At 51.4% G+C, this 18,786-nt stretch overlaps 1 protein-coding gene across 23 annotated transcripts in view; it reads right to left on the minus strand.

Moving 5' to 3' along the window:
• Nucleotides 1-18,786, minus strand: part of LOC110515713 (exportin-T) — a 57,544-nt gene that overhangs the window by 7,857 nt on the left and 30,901 nt on the right. For all 23 annotated transcript variants that reach the window (XM_036956747.1, XM_036956740.1, XM_036956735.1 and 20 more), the window contains 4 exons: nt 17,530-17,768; nt 6,584-6,869; nt 4,308-4,497; nt 3,846-3,962 (listed from right to left, as the gene is read on the minus strand). In XM_036956747.1, coding sequence (XP_036812642.1) covers nt 3,846-3,962; nt 4,308-4,497; nt 6,584-6,869; nt 17,530-17,768 — 832 coding nt within the window. The remainder of the gene's footprint in view (nt 1-3,845; nt 3,963-4,307; nt 4,498-6,583; nt 6,870-17,529; nt 17,769-18,786) is intronic.

An 18,786-nucleotide genomic window follows, 5' to 3' on the forward strand; every position in this document is an offset into this window, starting at 1 on the left:
AGGGAGGGAGGGTGGTTGGATACGGAGGGAGGGAGGGTGGTTGGATACGGAGGGAGGGAGGGTGGTTGGATACGGAGGGAGGGACGGTGGTTGGATACGGAGGGAGGGACGGTGGTTGGATACGGAGGGAGGGACGGTGGTTGGATACGGAGGGAGGGACGGTGGTTGGATACGGACGGAGGGAGGGTGGTTGGATACGGAGGGAGGGACGGTGGTTGGATACGGAGGGAGGGACGGTGGTTGGACACGGAGGGAGGCACGGTGGTTGGACACGGAGGGAGGGAGGGTGGTTGGATAAGGAGGGAGGGACGGTGGTTGGACACGGAGGGAGGGACGGTGGTTGGACACGGAGGGAGGGACGGTGGTTGGACACGGAGGGAGGGACGGTGGTTGGACACGGAGGGAGGGACGGTGGTTGGACACGGAGGGAGGGAGGGTGGTTGGATACGGAGGGAGGGAGGTTGGATACGGAGGGAGGGAGGGAGGGAGGGTGGTTGGATACGGAGGGAGGGAGGGACGGTGGTTGGATACGGAGGGAGGGACGGTGGTTGGACACGGAGGGAGGCACGGTGGTTGGACACGGAGGGAGGGAGGGTGGTTGGATAAGGAGGGAGGGACGGTGGTTGGACACGGAGGGAGGGAGGGTGGTTGGATACGGAGGGAGGGACGGTGGTTGGATACGGAGGGAGGGACGGTGGTTGGATACGGAGGGAGGGTGGTTGGATACGGAGGGAGGGTGGTTGGTTGGATACGGAGGGAGGGAGGGTGGTTGGATACGGAGGGAGGGTGGTTGGATACGGAGGGAGGGTGGTTGGATACGGAGGGAGGGAGGGTGGTTGGATACGGAGGGAGGGAGGGTGGTTGGATACGGAGGGAGGGAGGGTGGTTGGATACGGAGGGAGGGAGGGTGGTTGGATACGGAGGGAGGGACGGTGGTTGGATACGGAGGGAGGGACGGTGGTTGGATACGGAGGGAGGGACGGTGGTTGGATACGGAGGGAGGGACGGTGGTTGGATACGGACGGAGGGAGGGTGGTTGGATACGGAGGGAGGGACGGTGGTTGGATACGGAGGGAGGGACGGTGGTTGGATACGGAGGGAGGGAGGGAGGGTGGTTGGATACGGAGGGAGGGAGGGAGGGTGGTTGGATACGGAGGGAGGGAGGGAGGGTGGTTGGATACGGAGGGAGGGAGGGAGGGTGGTTGGATACGGAGGGAGGGAGGGTGGTTGGATACGGAGGGAGGGAGGGTGGTTGGATACGGAGGGAGGGTGGTTGGATACGGAGGGAGGGAGGGTGGTTGGATACGGAGGGAGGGAGGGTGGTTGGATACGGAGGGAGGGAGGGTGGTTGGATACGGAGGGAGGGAGGGTGGTTGGATACGGAGGGAGGGAGGGTGGTTGGATACGGAGGGAGGGAGGGTGGTTGGATACGGAGGGAGGGAGGGTGGTTGGATACGGAGGGAGGGACGGTGGTTGGATACGGAGGGAGGGACGGTGGTTGGATACGGAGGGAGGGAGGGTGGTTGGATACGGAGGGAGGGACGGTGGTTGGATACGGAGGGAGGGACGGTGGTTGGATACGGAGGGAGGGACGGTGGTTGGATACGGAGGGAGGGAGGGTGGTTGGATACGGAGGGAGGGACGGTGGTTGGATACGGAGGGAGGGACGGTGGTTGGATACGGAGGGAGGGACGGTGGTTGGATACGGAGGAAGGGACGGTGGTTGGATACAGAGGGAGGGACGGTGGTTGGATACGGAGGGAGGGACGGTGGTTGGATACGGAGGGAGGGACGGTGGTTGGATACGGAGGGAGGGACGGTGGTTGGATACGGAGGGAGGGAGGGTGGTTGGATACGGAGGGAGGGAGGGTGGTTGGATACGGAGGGAGGGACGGTGGTTGGATACGGAGGGAGGGACGGTGGTTGGATACGGAGGGAGGGACGGTGGTTGGATACGGAGGGAGGGAGGGTGGTTGGATACGGAGGGAGGGAGGGTGGTTGGATACGGAGGGAGGGATGGTGGTTGGATACGGAGGGAGGGTGGTTGGATACGGAGGGAGGGACGGTGGTTGGATACGGAGGGAGGGACGGTGGTTGGATACGGAGGGAGGGACGGTGGTTGGATACGGAGGGAGGGACGGTGGTTGGATACGGAGGGAGGGACGGTGGTTGGATACGGAGGGAGGGACGGTGGTTGGATACGGAGGGAGGGACGGTGGTTGGATACGGAGGGAGGGACGGTGGTTGGATACGGAGGGAGGGACGGTGGTTGGATACGGAGGGAGGGAGGGTGGTTGGATACGGAGGGAGGGACGGTGGTTGGATACGGAGGAAGGGACGGTGGTTGGATACGGAGGGAGGGACGGTGGTTGGATACGGAGGGAGGGAGGGTGGTTGGATACGGAGGGAGGGAGGGTGGTTGGATACGGAGGGAGGGAGGGTGGTTGGATACGGAGGGAGGGAGGGTGGTTGGATACGGAGGGAGGGAGGGTGGTTGGATACGGAGGGAGGGAGGGTGGTTGGATACGGAGGGAGGGACGGTGGTTGGATACGGAGGGAGGGACGGTGGTTGGATACGGAGGGAGGGTGGTTGGATACGGAGGGAGGGAGGGAGGGTGGTTGGATACGGAGGGAGGGAGGGTGGTTGGATACGGAGGGAGGGATGGTGGTTGGATACGGAGGGAGGGAGGGTGGTTGGATACGGAGGGAGGGAGGGTGGTTGGATACGGAGGGAGGGAGGGTGGTTGGATACGGAGGGAGGGAGGGTGGTTGGATACGGAGGGAGGGAGGGTGGTTGGATACGGAGGGAGGGACGGTGGTTGGATACGGAGGGAGGGACGGTGGTTGGATACGGAGGGAGGGTGGTTGGATACGGAGGGAGGGGAGGGTGGGTGGTTGGATACGGAGGGAGGGAGGGTGGTTGGATACGGAGGGAGGGACGGTGGTTGGATACGGAGGGAGGGACGGTGGTTGGATACGGAGGGAGGGACGGTGGTTGGATACGGAGGGAGGGACGGTGGTTGGATACGGAGGGAGGGACGGTGGTTGGATACGGAGGGAGGGACGGTGGTTGGATACGGAGGGAGGGACGGTGGTTGGATACGGAGGGAGGGACGGTGGTTGGATACGGAGGGAGGGACGGTGGTTGGATACGGAGGGAGGGACGGTGGTTGGATACGGAGGGAGGGACGGTGGTTGGATACGGAGGGAGGGACGGTGGTTGGATACGGAGGGAGGGACGGTGGTTGGACACGGAGGGAGGGACGGTGGTTGGACACGGAGGGAGGGACGGTGGTTGGACACGGAGGGAGGGACGGTGGTTGGACACGGAGGGAGGGACGGTGGTTGGACACGGAGGGAGGGACGGTGGTTGGACACGGAGGGAGGGACGGTGGTTGGACACGGAGGGAGGGACGGTGGTTGGACACAGAGGGAGGGACGGTGGTTGGACACGGAGGGAGGGACGGTGGTTGGACACGGAGGGAGGGACGGTGGTTGGACACGGAGGGAGGGACGGTGGTTGGACACGGAGGGAGGGACGGTGGTTGGACACGGAGGGAGGGACGGTGGTTGGACACGGAGGGAGGGACGGTGGTTGGACACGGAGGGAGGGACGGTGGTTGGACACGGAGGGAGGGAGGGTGGTTGGATACGGAGGGAGGGAGGGTGGTTGGATACGGAGGGAGGGAGGGTGGTTGGATACGGTGGTTGGATACGGAGGGACGGTGGTTGGATACGGAGGGACGGTGGTTGGATACGGAGGGAGGGTGGTTGGATACGGAAGGAGGGTGGTTGGATACGGAGGGACGGTGGTTGGATACGGAGGGAGGGACGGTGGTTCTCACCCCAGAGTTCCACCAGCTTGGACAAGATGATGAAGCAGGTCTTCTGGGCGATGGGGTCGGGGAAGTCGACAGCTCCCTGGATGATGGTGAACAGAACCCGCTCTACGTTCTCAACACCTGAGGAGGAACCACACAACAAATATTTATAGCTGAGGAACCACACACACAGAACCCTGGAGAACCACGCAACAAACATTTATAGCTGAGGAACCACACACACTTAGAACCCTGAGGAATCACACACACTTAGAACCCTGAGGAATCACACACACTTAAATCCCTGGAGAACCACGCAACAAACATTTATAGCTGAGGAACCACACACACACTTAAAAGCCTGGAGAACCACGCAACAAACATTTATAGCTGAGGAATCACACACACTTAGAACCCACTTAATGTTCTCAACACCTGGGTAGCAGAACCCTGGAGAACCACAGTACACACTGAGCAGCAGCTCACCCTGGTTGGCCAGGACTTCGTTCATCCCGCTGGAGGTTATCGTCTGTATGAAGGTGAAGTAGCTTCTACGTAACATTTGTTTCTCCAGAGCTGCTGCCTGGTCGTTGTCCTCAGCAGGTCGACACAACACCTCAAAGATGGCCAGGACCAGAGGCATGAACACCTGCTGCAGGAAAGGAGACACCTGGTCCTGGAGAGGAGAGAGACAGAGAGGACCATAGACATGAACACCTGGTCCTGGAGAGGAGAGAGACAGAGACACCTGGTCCTGGAGAGGAGAGAGACAGAGACACCTGGTCCTGGTGAGGAGAGAGACAGAGACACCTGGTCCTGGAGAGGAGAGAGACAGAGACACCTGGTCCTGGAGAGGAGAGAGACACCTGGTCCAGGGAATGGGGACATTGACTATAAACCTAAACCTAAACCTAACCCTAAACCTAAACCCCAGGGAATGATGACATTGACTAACCCTGAACCTAACCTTAAACCCCAGGGAATGGGGACATTGACTAACCCTAAACCTAAACCTAAGCCTTTTAGCTGGCCTGTTAGCAGTCAGTCCTCTACCATCGATATTTGGTAAGGGCCGGTTTCCTGGACAGATGAATCTTAGTCGTGGACTAAAGCCCTTCCCATGGAGATCCTACCTTAGTCCAGGAGACCAGCCCCAGATGTCCTCTAACTGTGTAGCAGGTCCCTGGTTACCTTGAACTTAGCGGTGATCTGACTGATGAGGGGTATGAACTCCTGCAGGTCCCTGGTTACCTTGAACTTAGTGTCTGACTGATGAGGGGTATAAACTCCTGCAGGTCCCTGGTTACCTTGAACTTAGCGGTGATCTGACTGATGAGGGGTATGAACTCCTGCAGGTCCCTGGTTACCTTGAACTTAGTGTCTGACTGATGAGGGGTATAAACTCCTGCAGGTCCCTGGTTACCTTGAACTTAGCGGTGATCTGACTGATGAGGGGTATGAACTCCTGCAGGTCCCTGGTTACCTTGAACTTAGTGTCTGACTGATGAGGGGTATGAACTCCTGCAGGTCCCTGGTTACTTTGAACTTAGTGTCTGACTGATGAGGGTATAAACTCCTGCAGGTCCCTGGTTACCTTGAACTTAGCGGTGATCTGACTGATGAGGGGTATAAACTCCTGCAGGTCCCTGGTTACCTTGAACTTAGCGGTGATCTGACTGATGAGGGGTATGAACTCCTGCAGGTCCCTGGTTACCTTGAACTTAGTGTCTGACTGATGAGGGTATAAACTCCTGCAGGTCCCTGGTTACCTTGAACTTGGTGTCTGACTGTATGAACTCCTGCAGGTCCCTGGTTACCTTGAACTTAGTGTCTGACTGATGAGGGTATAAACTCCTGCAGGTCCCTGGTTACCTTGAACTTAGTGTCTGACTGATGAGGGTATAAACTCCTGCAGGTCCCTGGTTACCTTGAACTTAGTGTCTGACTGATGAGGGGTATAAACTCCTGCAGGTCCCTGGTTACCTTGAACTTAGCGGTGATCTGACTGATGAGGGGTATGAACTCCTGCAGGTCCCTGGTTACCTTGAACTTAGCGGTTATCTGACTGATGAGGGGTATGAACTCCTGCAGGTCCCTGGTTACCTTGAACTTAGCGGTTATCTGACTGATGAGGGTATAAACTCCTGCAGGTCCCTGGTTACCTTGAACTTAGCGGTTATCTGACTGATGAGGGTATAAACTCCTGCAGGTCCCTGGTTACCTTGAACTTAGCGGTGATCTGACTGATGAGGGGTATAAACTCCTGCAGGTCCCTGGTTACCTTGAACTTAGCGGTGATCTGACTGATGAGGGGTATAAACTCCTGCAGGTCCCTGGTTACCTTGAACTTAGCGGTGATCTGACTGATGAGGGTATAAACTCCTGCAGGTCCCTGGTTACCTTGAACTTAGCGGTGATCTGACTGATGAGGGGTATAAACTCCTGCAGGTCCCTGGTTACCTTGAACTTAGCGGTGATCTGACTGATGAGGGGTATAAACTCCTGCAGGTCCCTGGTTACCTTGAACTTAGCGGTGATCTGACTGATGAGGGGTATGAACTCCTGCAGGTCCCTGGTTACCTTGAACTTAGCGGTGATCTGACTGATGAGGGGTATGAACTCCTGCAGGTCCCTGGTTACCTTGAACTTAGCGGTGATCTGACTGATGAGGGGTATGAACTCCTGCAGGTCCCTGGTTACCTTGAACTTAGCGGTGATCTGACTGATGAGGGGTATAAACTCCTGCAGGTCCCCCTGGTTACCTTGAACTTAGCGGTGATCTGACTGATGAGGGGTATGAACTCCTGCAGGTCCCTGGCCTCGCAGTCCTTCAGCATGTGCTCCGATGCCGCCGGGACGAAGGGCAGGACCTCTTCTTCGAGACAGATGATCATGCGATGAAGGAAGGAGCGGACAGCGCTACGCAGAGACCCCCTCTGGACAGGACAGCTCAGTGCAGGCAGGAAGGTCTGCAGACAGTCTCTGTAGACTTCAGTACATCCACACTGCTTCACTGTCTGCTTGTTGCTGAACGCCTTACTGGTACGACTAGAGGGGGGGGAGAGAGGGGAACATAGAGGGAGGGGGGAGAGAGGGAGGGAGGGGAGAGAGAAGCGCAGAGATGGGAGAGGGGGAAGGAGAGGGAGGGGGAGAGAGAGGGGAGAGATGTAGTATTTTTAGCAGGAACAGAACTTGTAAACCCAGAGAGAAGAGTGCTGAGCGATTAGTGCTTTTTGAGGTGGGTTCGGTTTCAGTTCTATAAATAACTAGTGAATGTTTTATACATTATGTGGGTTGAATGCTGTAACAGAATGAAATAAAAGGCCATTACTGCTCATCACTTATTAACCATTTATTCACATGACTTTAAGACACACGACATGACATTATCTCTGAAGACTACACTACAGGACCAGACATTATCTCTGAAGACTACACTACACAACCAGACATTATCTCTGAAGACTACTCTACATGACCAGACATTATCTCTGAAGACTACATGACATTATCTCTGAAGACTACATGACATTATCTCTGAAGACTACTGTACATGACCAGACATTATCTCTGAAGACTACTGTACGTGACCAGACATTATCTCTGAAGACGACACTACATGACCAGACATCATCTCTGAAGACGACACTACATGACCAGACATTATCTCTGAAGACTACTGTACATGACCAGACATTATCTCTGAAGACTACTGTACATGACCAGACATTATCTCTGAAGACTACTGTACATGACCAGACATTATCCCTGAAGACTACTGTACGTGACCAGACATTATCTCTGAAGACTACTGTACATGATCAGCCATTATCTCTGAAGACTACTGTACATAACCAGACATTATCCCTGAAGACTACTGTATATGACCATTATCGCTGAAGACTTCTGTACATGACCAGACATTATCTCTGAAGACTACTGTACATGACCAGACATTATCTCTGAAGACTACTGTACATGATTAGACATTATCTCTGAAGACTACACGACATGACCAGACATTATTCCTGAAGACTACTGTACATAACCAGACATTATCTCTGAAGACTACACAACATGACCAGACATTATCTCTGAAGACTACTGTACATGAACATTATCTCTGAAGACTACTGTACATGAACATTATCTCTGAAGACTACTGTGCATGTACTCTACATGACCAGACATTCTCTGAAGACTACTGTACATGACCAGACATTATCTCTTTAGACTAAGGCTTTCCACTAGATGTTGGAACATTGCTGCTATAACAGCCTCCACTCTTCTGGGAAGGCTTTCCACTAGATGTTGGAACATTGCTGATATAACAGCCTCCGCTCTTCTGGGAAGGCTTTCCACTAGATGTTGGAACATTGCTGCTATAACAGCCTCCGCTCTTCTGGGAAGGCTTTCCACTAGATGTTGGAACATTGCTGCTATAACAGCCTCCACTCTTCTGGGAAGGCTTTCCACTGGATGTTGGAACATTGCTGCTATAACAGTCTCCACTCTTCTGGGAAGGCTTTCCACTAGATGTTGGAACATTGCTGCTATAACAGCCTCCACTCTTCTGGGAAGGCTTTCCACTAGATGTTGGAACATTGCTGCTATAACAGCCTCCACTCTTCTGGGAAGGCTTTCCACTGGATGTTGGAACATTGCTGCTATAACAGTCTCCACTCTTCTGGGAAGGCTTTCCACTAGATGTTGGAACATTGCTGCTATAACAGCCTCCACTCTTCTGGGAAGGCTTTCCACTAGATGTTGGAACATTGCTGCTATAACAGCCTCCGCTCTTCTGGGAAGGCTTTCCACTAGATGTTGGAACATTGCTGCTATAACAGCCTCCACTCTTCTGGGAAGGCTTTCCACTAGATGTAGGAACATTGCTGCTATAACAGCCTCCACTCTTCTGGGAAGGCTTTCCACTAGATGTTGGAACATTGCTGCTATAACAGCCTCCACTCTTCTGGGAAGGCTTTCCACTAGATGTTGGAACATTGCTGCTATAACAGCCTCCACTCTTCTGGGAAGGCTTTCCACTAGATGTTGGAACATTGCTCCTATAACAGCCTCCACTCTTCTGGGAAGGCTTTCCACTAGATGTTGGAACATTGCTGTGGGGACTTGCTTCCATTCAGCCTCAAGAGCCTTAGTGAGGTCGGGGGCTGATGTTGGAACATTGCTGTGGGGACTTGCTTCCATTCAGCCTCAACAGCCTTAGTGAGGTCGGGGGCTGATGTTGAGCGATTAGGTCTGGATCGCACTCACTTCTTTTTATAAGAAACATTAATGTGTTGAAAATCCCTAATTGTTTGCGTCGTCAACTTACACACAGCTCTGACACACACACACTTTGAAGAGACCCCCGGTGGCATGTCTCAGTCCACAAATCCAGAACAAATCCAAGAAAGCGTCCAGTGTTATATAGAGCCCTTATTGCATGGAACTTCCTTCCATCTCATATTGCTCAAATAAACAGCAAACCTGGTTTAACAAAACAGATTTTTTTATTTTTTTATTTTACCTTTATTTAACTAGGCAAGTCAGTTAAGAACAAATTCTTATTTTCAATGACGGCCTGGGAACAGTGGGTTAACTGCCTGTTCAGGGGCAGAACGACAGATTTGTACCTTGTCAGCTCGGGGGTTTGAACTCGCAACCTTCCGGTTACTAGTCCAACGCTCCAATGTCTGGTCGTGTACAGCAACACCTGGTGGCACAACGCCTCTCCCCTATTGGACCTAGATATTCTGTATGTATTGATATGAGGGCAGATACAGCAACACCTGGTGGCACAACACCTCTCCCCTATTGGACCTAGATAGTCTGTATGTATTGATATGAGGGCAGATACAGCAACACCTGGTGGCACAACGCCTCTCCCCTATTGGACCTAGATAGTCTGTATGTATTGATATGAGGGCAGATACAGCATCACCTGGTGGCACAACGCCTCTCCTCTATTGGACCTAGATAGTCTGTATGTATTGATATGAGGGCAGATACAGCATCACCTGGTGGCACAACGCCTCTCCCCAATTGGACCTAGATAGTCTGTATGTATTGATATGAGGGCAGATACAGCAACACCTGGTGGCACAACGCCTCTCCCCTATTGGACCTAGATAGTCTGTATGTATTGATATGAGGGCAGATACAGCATCACCTGGTGGCACAACGCCTCTCCTCTATTGGACCTAGATAGTCTGTATGTATTGATATGAGGGCAGATACAGCATCACCTGGTGGCACAACGCCTCTCCTCTATTGGACCTAGATAGTCTGTATGTATTGATATGAGGGTAGATACAGCATCACCTGGTGGCACAACGCCTCTCCCCTATTGGACCTAGATAGTCTGTATGTATTGATATGAGGGCAGATACAGCAACACCTGGTGGCACAACGCCTCTCCTCTATTGGACCTAGATAGTCTGTATGTATTGATATGAGGGCAGATACAGCAACACCTCTCCCCTATTGGACCTAGATAGTCTGTATGTATTGATATGAGGGCAGATACAGCAACACCTCTCCCCTATTGGACCTAGATAGTCTGTATGTATTGATATGAGGGCAGATAAAGTGGCACAACGCCTCTCCTCTATTGGACCTAGATAGTCTGTATGTATTGATATGAGGGCAGATACAGCATCACCTGGTGGCACAACGCCTCTCCCCTATTGGACCTAGATAGTCTGTATGTATTGATATGAGGGCAGATAAAGCAACGCCTCTCCTCTATTGGACCTAGATAGTCTGTATGTATTGATATGAGGGCAGATACAGCAACACCTCTCCCCTATTGGACCTAGATAGTCTGTATGTATTGATATGAGGGCAGATACAGCAACACCTCTCCTCTATTGGACCTAGATAGTCTGTATGTATTGATATGAGGGTAGATACAGCAACACCTCTCCTCTATTGGACCTAGATAGTCTGTATGTATTGATATGAGGGTAGATACAGCAACACCTCTCCTCTATTGGACCTAGATAGTCTGTATGTATTGATATGAGGGTAGATACAGCAACACCTCTCCTCTATTGGACCTAGATAGTCTGTATGTATTGATATGAGGGTAGATACAGCAACACCTGGTGGCACAACGCCTCTCCCCTATTGGACCTAGATAGTCTGTATGTATTGATATGAGGGCAGATACAGCAACACCTGGTGGCACAACGCCTCTCCCCTATTGGACCTAGATAGTCTGTATGTATTGATATGAGGGTAGATAAAGCAACGCCTCTCCTCTATTGGACCTAGATAGTCTGTATGTATTGATATGAGGGCAGATACAGCAACACCTGGTGGCACAACGCCTCTCCCCTATTGGACCTAGATAGTCTGTATGTATTGATATGAGGGTAGATACAGCAACACCTGGTGGCACAACACCTCTCCCCTATTGGACCTAGATAGTCTGTATGTATTGATATGAGGGCAGATAAAGCAACGCCTCTCCCCTATTGGACCCAGATAGTCTGTATGTATTGATATGAGGGTAGATACAGCAACACCTGGTGGCACAACACCTCTCCCCTATTGGACCTAGATAGTCTGTATGTATTGATATGAGGGCAGATACAGCAACACCTGGTGGCACAACGCCTCTCCCCTATTGGACCTAGATAGTCTGTATGTATTGATATGAGGGCAGATAAAGCAACGCCTCTCCCCTATTGGACCTAGATAGTCTGTATGTATTGATATGAGGGTAGATACAGCAACACCTGGTGGCACAACACCTCTCCTCTATTGGACCTAGATAGTCTGTATGTATTGATATGAGGGCAGATACAGCATCACCTGGTGGCACAACGCCTCTCCCCTATTGGACCTAGATAGTCTGTATGTATTGATATGAGGGTAGATACAGCATCACCTGGTGGCACAACACCTCTCCTCTATTGGACCTAGATAGTCTGTATGTATTGATATGAGGGCAGATACAGCAACACCTGGTGGCACAACACCTCTCCTCTATTGGACCTAGATAGTCTGTATGTATTGATATGAGGGCAGATACAGCATCACCTGGTGGCACAACGCCTCTCCCCTATTGGACCTAGATAGTCTGTATGTATTGATATGAGGGTAGATACAGCAACACCTGGTGGCACAACGCCTCTCCCCTATTGGACCTAGATAGTCTGTATGTATTGATATGAGGGCAGATACAGCATCACCTGGTGGCACAACGCCTCTCCCCTATTGGACCTAGATAGTCTGTATGTATTGATATGAGGGTAGATACAGCAACACCTGGTGGCACAACGCCTCTCCCCTATTGGACCTAGATAGTCTGTATGTATTGATATGAGGGCAGATACAGCAACACCTGGTGGCACAACGCCTCTCCCCTATTGGACCTAGATAGTCTGTATGTATTGATATGAGGGCAGATACAGCATCACCTGGTGGCACAACGCCTCTCCCCTATTGGACCTAGATAGTCTGTATGTATTGATATGAGGGCAGATAAAGCAACACCTGGTGGCACAACACCTCTCCTCTATTGGACCTAGATAGTCTGTATGTATTGATATGAGGGCAGATAAAGCAACACCTCTCCTCTATTGGACCTAGATAGTCTGTATGTATTGATATGAGGGTAGATACAGCATCACCTGGTGGCACAACGCCTCTCCCTTATTGGACCTAGATAGTCTGTATGTATTGATATGAGGGTAGATACAGCAACGCCTCTCCCCTATTGGACCTAGATAGTCTGTATGTATTGATATGAGGGCAGATACAGCATCACCTGGTGGCACAACTCCTCTCCCCTATTGGACCTAGATAGTCTGTATGTATTGATATGAGGGCAGATACAGCAACACCTGGTGGCACAACGCCTCTCCCCTATTGGACCTAGATAGTCTGTATGTATTGATATGAGGGCAGATAAAGCAACACCTCTCCACCAATGGAACTAGATAGTCTGTATGTATTGATATGAGGGCAGATAAAGCAACACCTCTCCTCTATTGGACCTAGATAGTCTGTATGTATTGATATGAGGGCAGATAAAGCAACACCTCTCCCCTATTGGACCTAGATAGTCTGTATGTATTGATATGAGGGCAGATACAGCAACACCTGGTGGCACAACACCTCTCCCCTATTGGACCTAGATAGTCTGTATGTATTGATATGAGGGCAGATAAAGCAACTCCTCTACCCTATTGGACCTAGATAGTCTGTATGTATTGATATGAGGGCAGATACAGCAACACCTGGTGGCACAACACCTCTCCCCTATTGGACCTAGATAGTCTGTATGTATTGATATGAGGGCAGATAAAGCAACTCCTCTCCCCTATTGGACCTAGATAGTCTGTATGTATTGATATGAGGGCAGATACAGCAACACCTGGTGGCACAACACCTCTCCCCTATTGGACCTAGATAGTCTGTATGTATTGATATGAGGGCAGATAAAGCAACACCTCTCCCCTATTGGACCTAGATAGTCTGTATGTATTGATATGAGGGCAGATACAGCAACACCTGGTGGCACAACACCTCTCCCCTATTGGACCTAGATAGTCTGTATGTATTGATATGAGGGCAGATAAAGCAACTCCTCTCCCCTATTGGACCTAGATAGTCTGTATGTATTGATATGAGGGCAGATACAGCAACACCTGGTGGCACAACACCTCTCCCCTATTGGACCTAGATAGTCTGTATGTATTGATATGAGGGCAGATAAAGCAACTCCTCTCCCCTATTGGACCTAGATAGTCTGTATGTATTGATATGAGGGCAGATACAGCAACACCTGGTGGCACAACACCTCTCCTCTATTGGACCTAGATAGTCTGTATGTATTGATATGAGGGCAGATAAAGCAACACCTCTCCCCTATTGGACCTAGATAGTCTGTATGTATTGATATGAGGGCAGATACAGCAACACCTGGTGGCACAACACCTCTCCCCTATTGGACCTAGATAGTCTGTATGTATTGATATGAGGGCAGATAAAGCAACACCTCTCCTCTATTGGACCTAGATAGTCTGTATGTATTGATATGAGGGCAGATAAAGCAACACCTCTCCCCTATTGGACCTAGATAGTCTGTATGTATTGATATGAGGGCAGATACAGCAACACCTGGTGGCACAACGCCTCTCCTCTATTGGACCTAGATAGTCTGTATGTATTGATATGAGGGCAGATACAGCATCACCTGGTGGCACAACGCCTCTCCTCTATTGGACCTAGATAGTCTGTATGTATTGATATGAGGGCAGATACAGCAACACCTGGTGGCACAACGCCTCTCCCCTATTGGACCTAGATAGTCTGTATGTATTGATATGAGGGTAGATACAGCAACACCTGGTGGCACAACGCCTCTCCCCTATTGGACCTAGATAGTCTGTATGTATTGATATGAGGGTAGATACAGCAACACCTGGTGGCACAACGCCTCTCCTCTATTGGACCTAGATAGTCTGTATGTATTGATATGAGGGCAGATACAGCAACACCTGGTGGCACAACGCCTCTCCTCTATTGGACCCAGATAGTCTGTATGTATTGATATGAGGGCAGATACAGCAACACCTGGTGGCACAACACCTCTCCTCTATTGGACCTAGATAGTCTGTATGTATTGATATGAGGGCAGATAAAGCAACACCTCTCCTCTATTGGACCTAGATAGTCTGTATGTATTGATATGAGGGCAGATAAAGCAACACCTCTCCTCTATTGGACCTAGATAGTCTGTATGTATTGATATGAGGGTAGATACAGCATCACCTGGTGGCACAACGCCTCTCCCCTATTGGACCTAGATAGTCTGTATGTATTGATATGTAGGATACGTGTGCCTTTAAACATGTATGTAGTTCTGTCCTTGAGCTGTTCTTGTCTATTGATGTTCTGTATTATGTTTCATGTCGACCCCAGTGTTCTGGGTTCTGGGTCCTGTGCTCTGGGTTCTGTGCTCTGGGTTCTGTGCTCTGGGTTCTGTGCTCTGGGTTCTGTGCTCTGGGTTCTGTGCTCTGGGTCCTGTGCTCTGGGTTCTGTGCTCTGGGTTCTGTGCTCTGGGTTCTGTGCTCTGGGTCCTGTGCTCTGGGTTCTGTGCTCTGGGTCCTGTGCTCTGGGTTCTGTGCTCTGGGTTCTGTGCTCTGGGTCCTGTGCTCTGGGTTCTGTGCTCTGGGTTCTGTGCTCTGGGTTCTGTGCTCTGGGTTCTGTGCTCTGTGCTCTGGGTTCTGTGCTCTGGGTTCTGTGCTCTGGGTTCTGTGCTCTGGGTTCTGTGCTCTGGGTTCTGTGCTCTGGGTCCTGGGTTCTGGGTTCTGTGCTCTGGGTTCTGTGCTCTGGGTTCTGTGCTCTGGGTCCTGTGCTCTGGGTCCTGTGCTCTGGGTTCTGTGCTCTGGGTTCTGTGCTCTGGGTTCTGTGCTCTGGGTCCTGTGCTCTGGGTCCTGTGCTCTGGGTTCTGTGCTCTGGGTCCTGTGCTCTGGGTCCTGTGCTCTGGGTTCTGTGCTCTGGGTTCTGTGTTCTGTGTGGAACCCCAGGAAGAGTAGCTGCTGCTTTTGCAACAGCTAATGTGGATCCTAATAAAATACCAGAATAGCCCAACCCGGACGATGCTGGGACAATTGTGTGCCGCCTCATGGGTCTCTCGGTCGCGGGCCGGCTGCGACACAGCCTGGGATCAAACCCGGGTCAGTAGTGACGCCTCTAGCGCTGCGATGCAGTGCCTTAGACCGCTGGCCACTGGGCCTTACTTATAACCAAATGTTGCAGTTGGGGGTTAAGGCTTAGTGTTACTAGGGCTTAGTGTTACTAGGGCTCAGTGTTACTAGGGCTCAGTGTTACTAGGGCTCAGTGTTACTAGGGCTCAGTGTTACTAGGGCTCAGTGTTACTAGGGCTCAGTGTTACTAGGGCTCAGTGTTACTAGGGCTCAGTGTTCCTAGGGCTCAGTGTTACTAGGGCTCAGTGTTACTAGGGCTCAGTGTTACTAGGGCTCAGTGTTACTAGGGCTCAGTGTTACTAGGGCTCAGTGTTCCTAGGGCATAGTGTTACTAGGGCTCAGTGTTACTAGGGCTCAGTGTTACTAGGGCTCAGTGTTACTAGGGCTCAGTGTTACTAGGGCTCAGTGTTACTAGGGCTTAGTGTTACTAGGGCTCAGTGTTACTAGGGCTCAGTGTTACTAGGGCTCAGTGTTACTAGGGCTCAGTGTTACTAGGGCTCAGTGTTACTAGGGCTTAGTGTTACTAGGGCTTAGTGTTACTAGGGCTTAGTGTTACTAGGGCTTAGTGTTACTAGGGCTCAGTGTTACTAGGGCTTAGTGTTACTAGGGCTTAGTGTTACTAGGGCTTAGTGTTACTAGGGCTCAGTGTTACTAGGGCTTAGTGTTACTAGGGCTCAGTGTTACTAGGGCTCAGTGTTACTAGGGCTTAGTGTTACTAGGGCTTAGTGTTACTAGGGCTTAGTGTTACTAGGGCTTAGTGTTCCTAGGGCTCAGTGTTCCTAGGGCTCAGTGTTCCTAGGGCTCAGTGTTCCTAGGGCTCAGTGTTCCTAGGGCTCAGTGTTACTAGGGCTTAGTGTTCCTAGGGCTTAGTGTTCCTAGGGCTTAGTGTTACTAGGGCTTAGTGTTACTAGGGCTCAGTGTTCCTAGGGCTCAGTGTTCCTAGGGCTTAGTGTTACTAGGGCTTAGTGTTCCTAGGGCTTAGTGTTCCTAGGGCTTAGTGCTCCTAGGGCTTAGTGTTACTAGGGCTCAGTGTTACTAGGGCTCAGTGTTACTAGGGCTCAGTGTTACTAGGGCTCAGTGTTACTAGGGCTCAGTGTTACTAGGGCTCAGTGTTACTAGGGCTCAGTGTTACTAGGGCTCAGTGTTCCTAGGGCATAGTATTACTAGGGCTCAGTGTTACTAGGGCTCAGTGTTACTAGGGCTCAGTGTTACTAGGGCTTAGTGTTACTAGGGCTTAGTGTTACTAGGGCTTAGTGTTACTAGGGCTTAGTGTTACTAGGGCTCAGTGTTACTAGGGCTTAGTGTTACTAGGGCTCAGTGTTACTAGGGCTCAGTGTTACTAGGGCTTAGTGTTACTAGGGCTTAGTGTTCCTAGGGCTCAGTGTTCCTAGGGCTCAGTGTTCCTAGGGCTCAGTGTTCCTAGGGCTCAGTGTTACTAGGGCTTAGTGTTCCTAGGGCTTAAGTGTTCCTAGGGCTTAGTGTTACTAGGGCTTAGTGTTACTAGGGCTCAGTGTTCCTAGGGCTCAGTGTTCCTAGGGCATAGTGTTACTAGGGCTTAGTGTTCCTAGGGCTTAGTGTTCCTAGGGCTTAGTGTTCCTAGGGCTTAGTGTTCCTAGGGCTTAGTGTTCCTAGGGCATAGTGTTCCTAGGGCTTAGTGTTCCTAGGGCTCAGTGTTCCTAGGGCTTAGTGTTCCTAGGGCTTAGTGTTACTAGGGCATAGTGTTCCAAGGGCATAGTGTTCCTAGGGCTTAGTGTTCCTAGGACTTAGATATCAGGGGGTGGTGTTTGGATATCAGGGGGTGGTGTTTGGATATCAGGGGGTGGTGTTTGGATATCAGGGGGTGGTGTTTGGATATCAGGGGGTGGTGTTTGGATATCAGGGGGTGGTGTTTGTATATCAGGGGGTGGTGTTTGTATATCAGGGTCGGTGTTTGTACATCAGGGTCAGTGTTTGTACATCAGGGTCAGTGTTTGTATATTTACCTAGCGAAGCCAACAGCGTGACTGAGACAGTCGGCCAGCGCAGCCTGCCTCTCCTCCTCCCTCTCAGAGGCCAGTTTGGCCAGCAGCAGACGGAAGGCGTCGGTCAGCGGGGTCAGCAGGGATCTCATCAGCGCCTGCTTCCTCTCCGCGGGACTCTCTCCGTGGACGATCAACACCCCCGCCGTCTCAAATATAAACAGCTGGTCATCGCTGGTCAGCAGCGCAGGGAAACCGTTCTCCTGAGGCACATATGGGGAGGGGAAGGAAGGTCAGTACAGGGGGGGTAATGTATGGAGGGTAAGGTAGGTCAGTACAGAGGGAGGGTAAGGTAGGTCAGTACAGAGGGGGGGTAAGGTAGGTCAGTACAGAGGGAGGGTAATGTATGGAGGGGAATGAAGGTCAGTACAGGGGGGGTAATGTATGGAGGGTAAGGTAGGTCAGTACAGAGGGAGGGTAATGTATGGAGGGTAAGGTAGGTCAGTACAGAGGGAGGGATGGTAATGTATGGAGGGTAAGGTAGGTCAGTACAGAGGGAGGGGAATGTATGTAGGGTAAGGTAGGTCAGTACAGAGGGAAGGTAATGTATGGAGGGGAATGAAGGTCAGTAATGTATGGAGGGTAAGGTAGGTCAGTACAGAGGGAGGGTAATGTATGGAGGGTAAGGTAGGTCAGTACAGAGGGAGGGATGGTAATGTATGGAGGGTAAGGTAGGTCAGTACAGAGGGAGGGGAATGTATGGAGGGTAAGGTAGGTCAGTACAGAGGGAAGGTAATGTATGGAGGGGAATGAAGGTCAGTGCAGATGGAGGGGAATGAAGGTCAGTGCAGAGGGAGGGGAATGTATGGTAGGTAAGGTAAGGTAAGGTAGGTCAGTACAGGGGGAGGGTAATGTATGGAGGGTAAGGTAGGTCAGTACAGGGGGGGTAATGTATGGAGGGTAAGGTAGGTCAGTACAGAGGGAGGGTAATGCATGGAGGAGAATGAAGGTCAGTAATGTATGGAGGGTAAGGTAGGTCAGTACAGAGGGAGGGTAATGTATGGAGGGTAAGGTAGGTCAGTACAGGGGGGGTAATGTATGGAGGGTAAGGTAGGTCAGTACAGAGGGAGGGTAATGTATGGAGGGGAATGAAGGTCAGTGCAGAGGGAGGGGAATGAAGGTCAGTGCAGAGGGAGGGTAATGTATGGTAGGTAAGGTAAGGTAAGGTAGGTCAGTACAGAGGGAGGGTAATGTATGGAAGGTAATGAAGGCCAGTACAGA

Source organism: Oncorhynchus mykiss, chromosome 21 (genome assembly GCF_013265735.2).
Source record: "Oncorhynchus mykiss isolate Arlee chromosome 21, USDA_OmykA_1.1, whole genome shotgun sequence".
Taxonomy (NCBI): domain Eukaryota; kingdom Metazoa; phylum Chordata; class Actinopteri; order Salmoniformes; family Salmonidae; genus Oncorhynchus; species Oncorhynchus mykiss.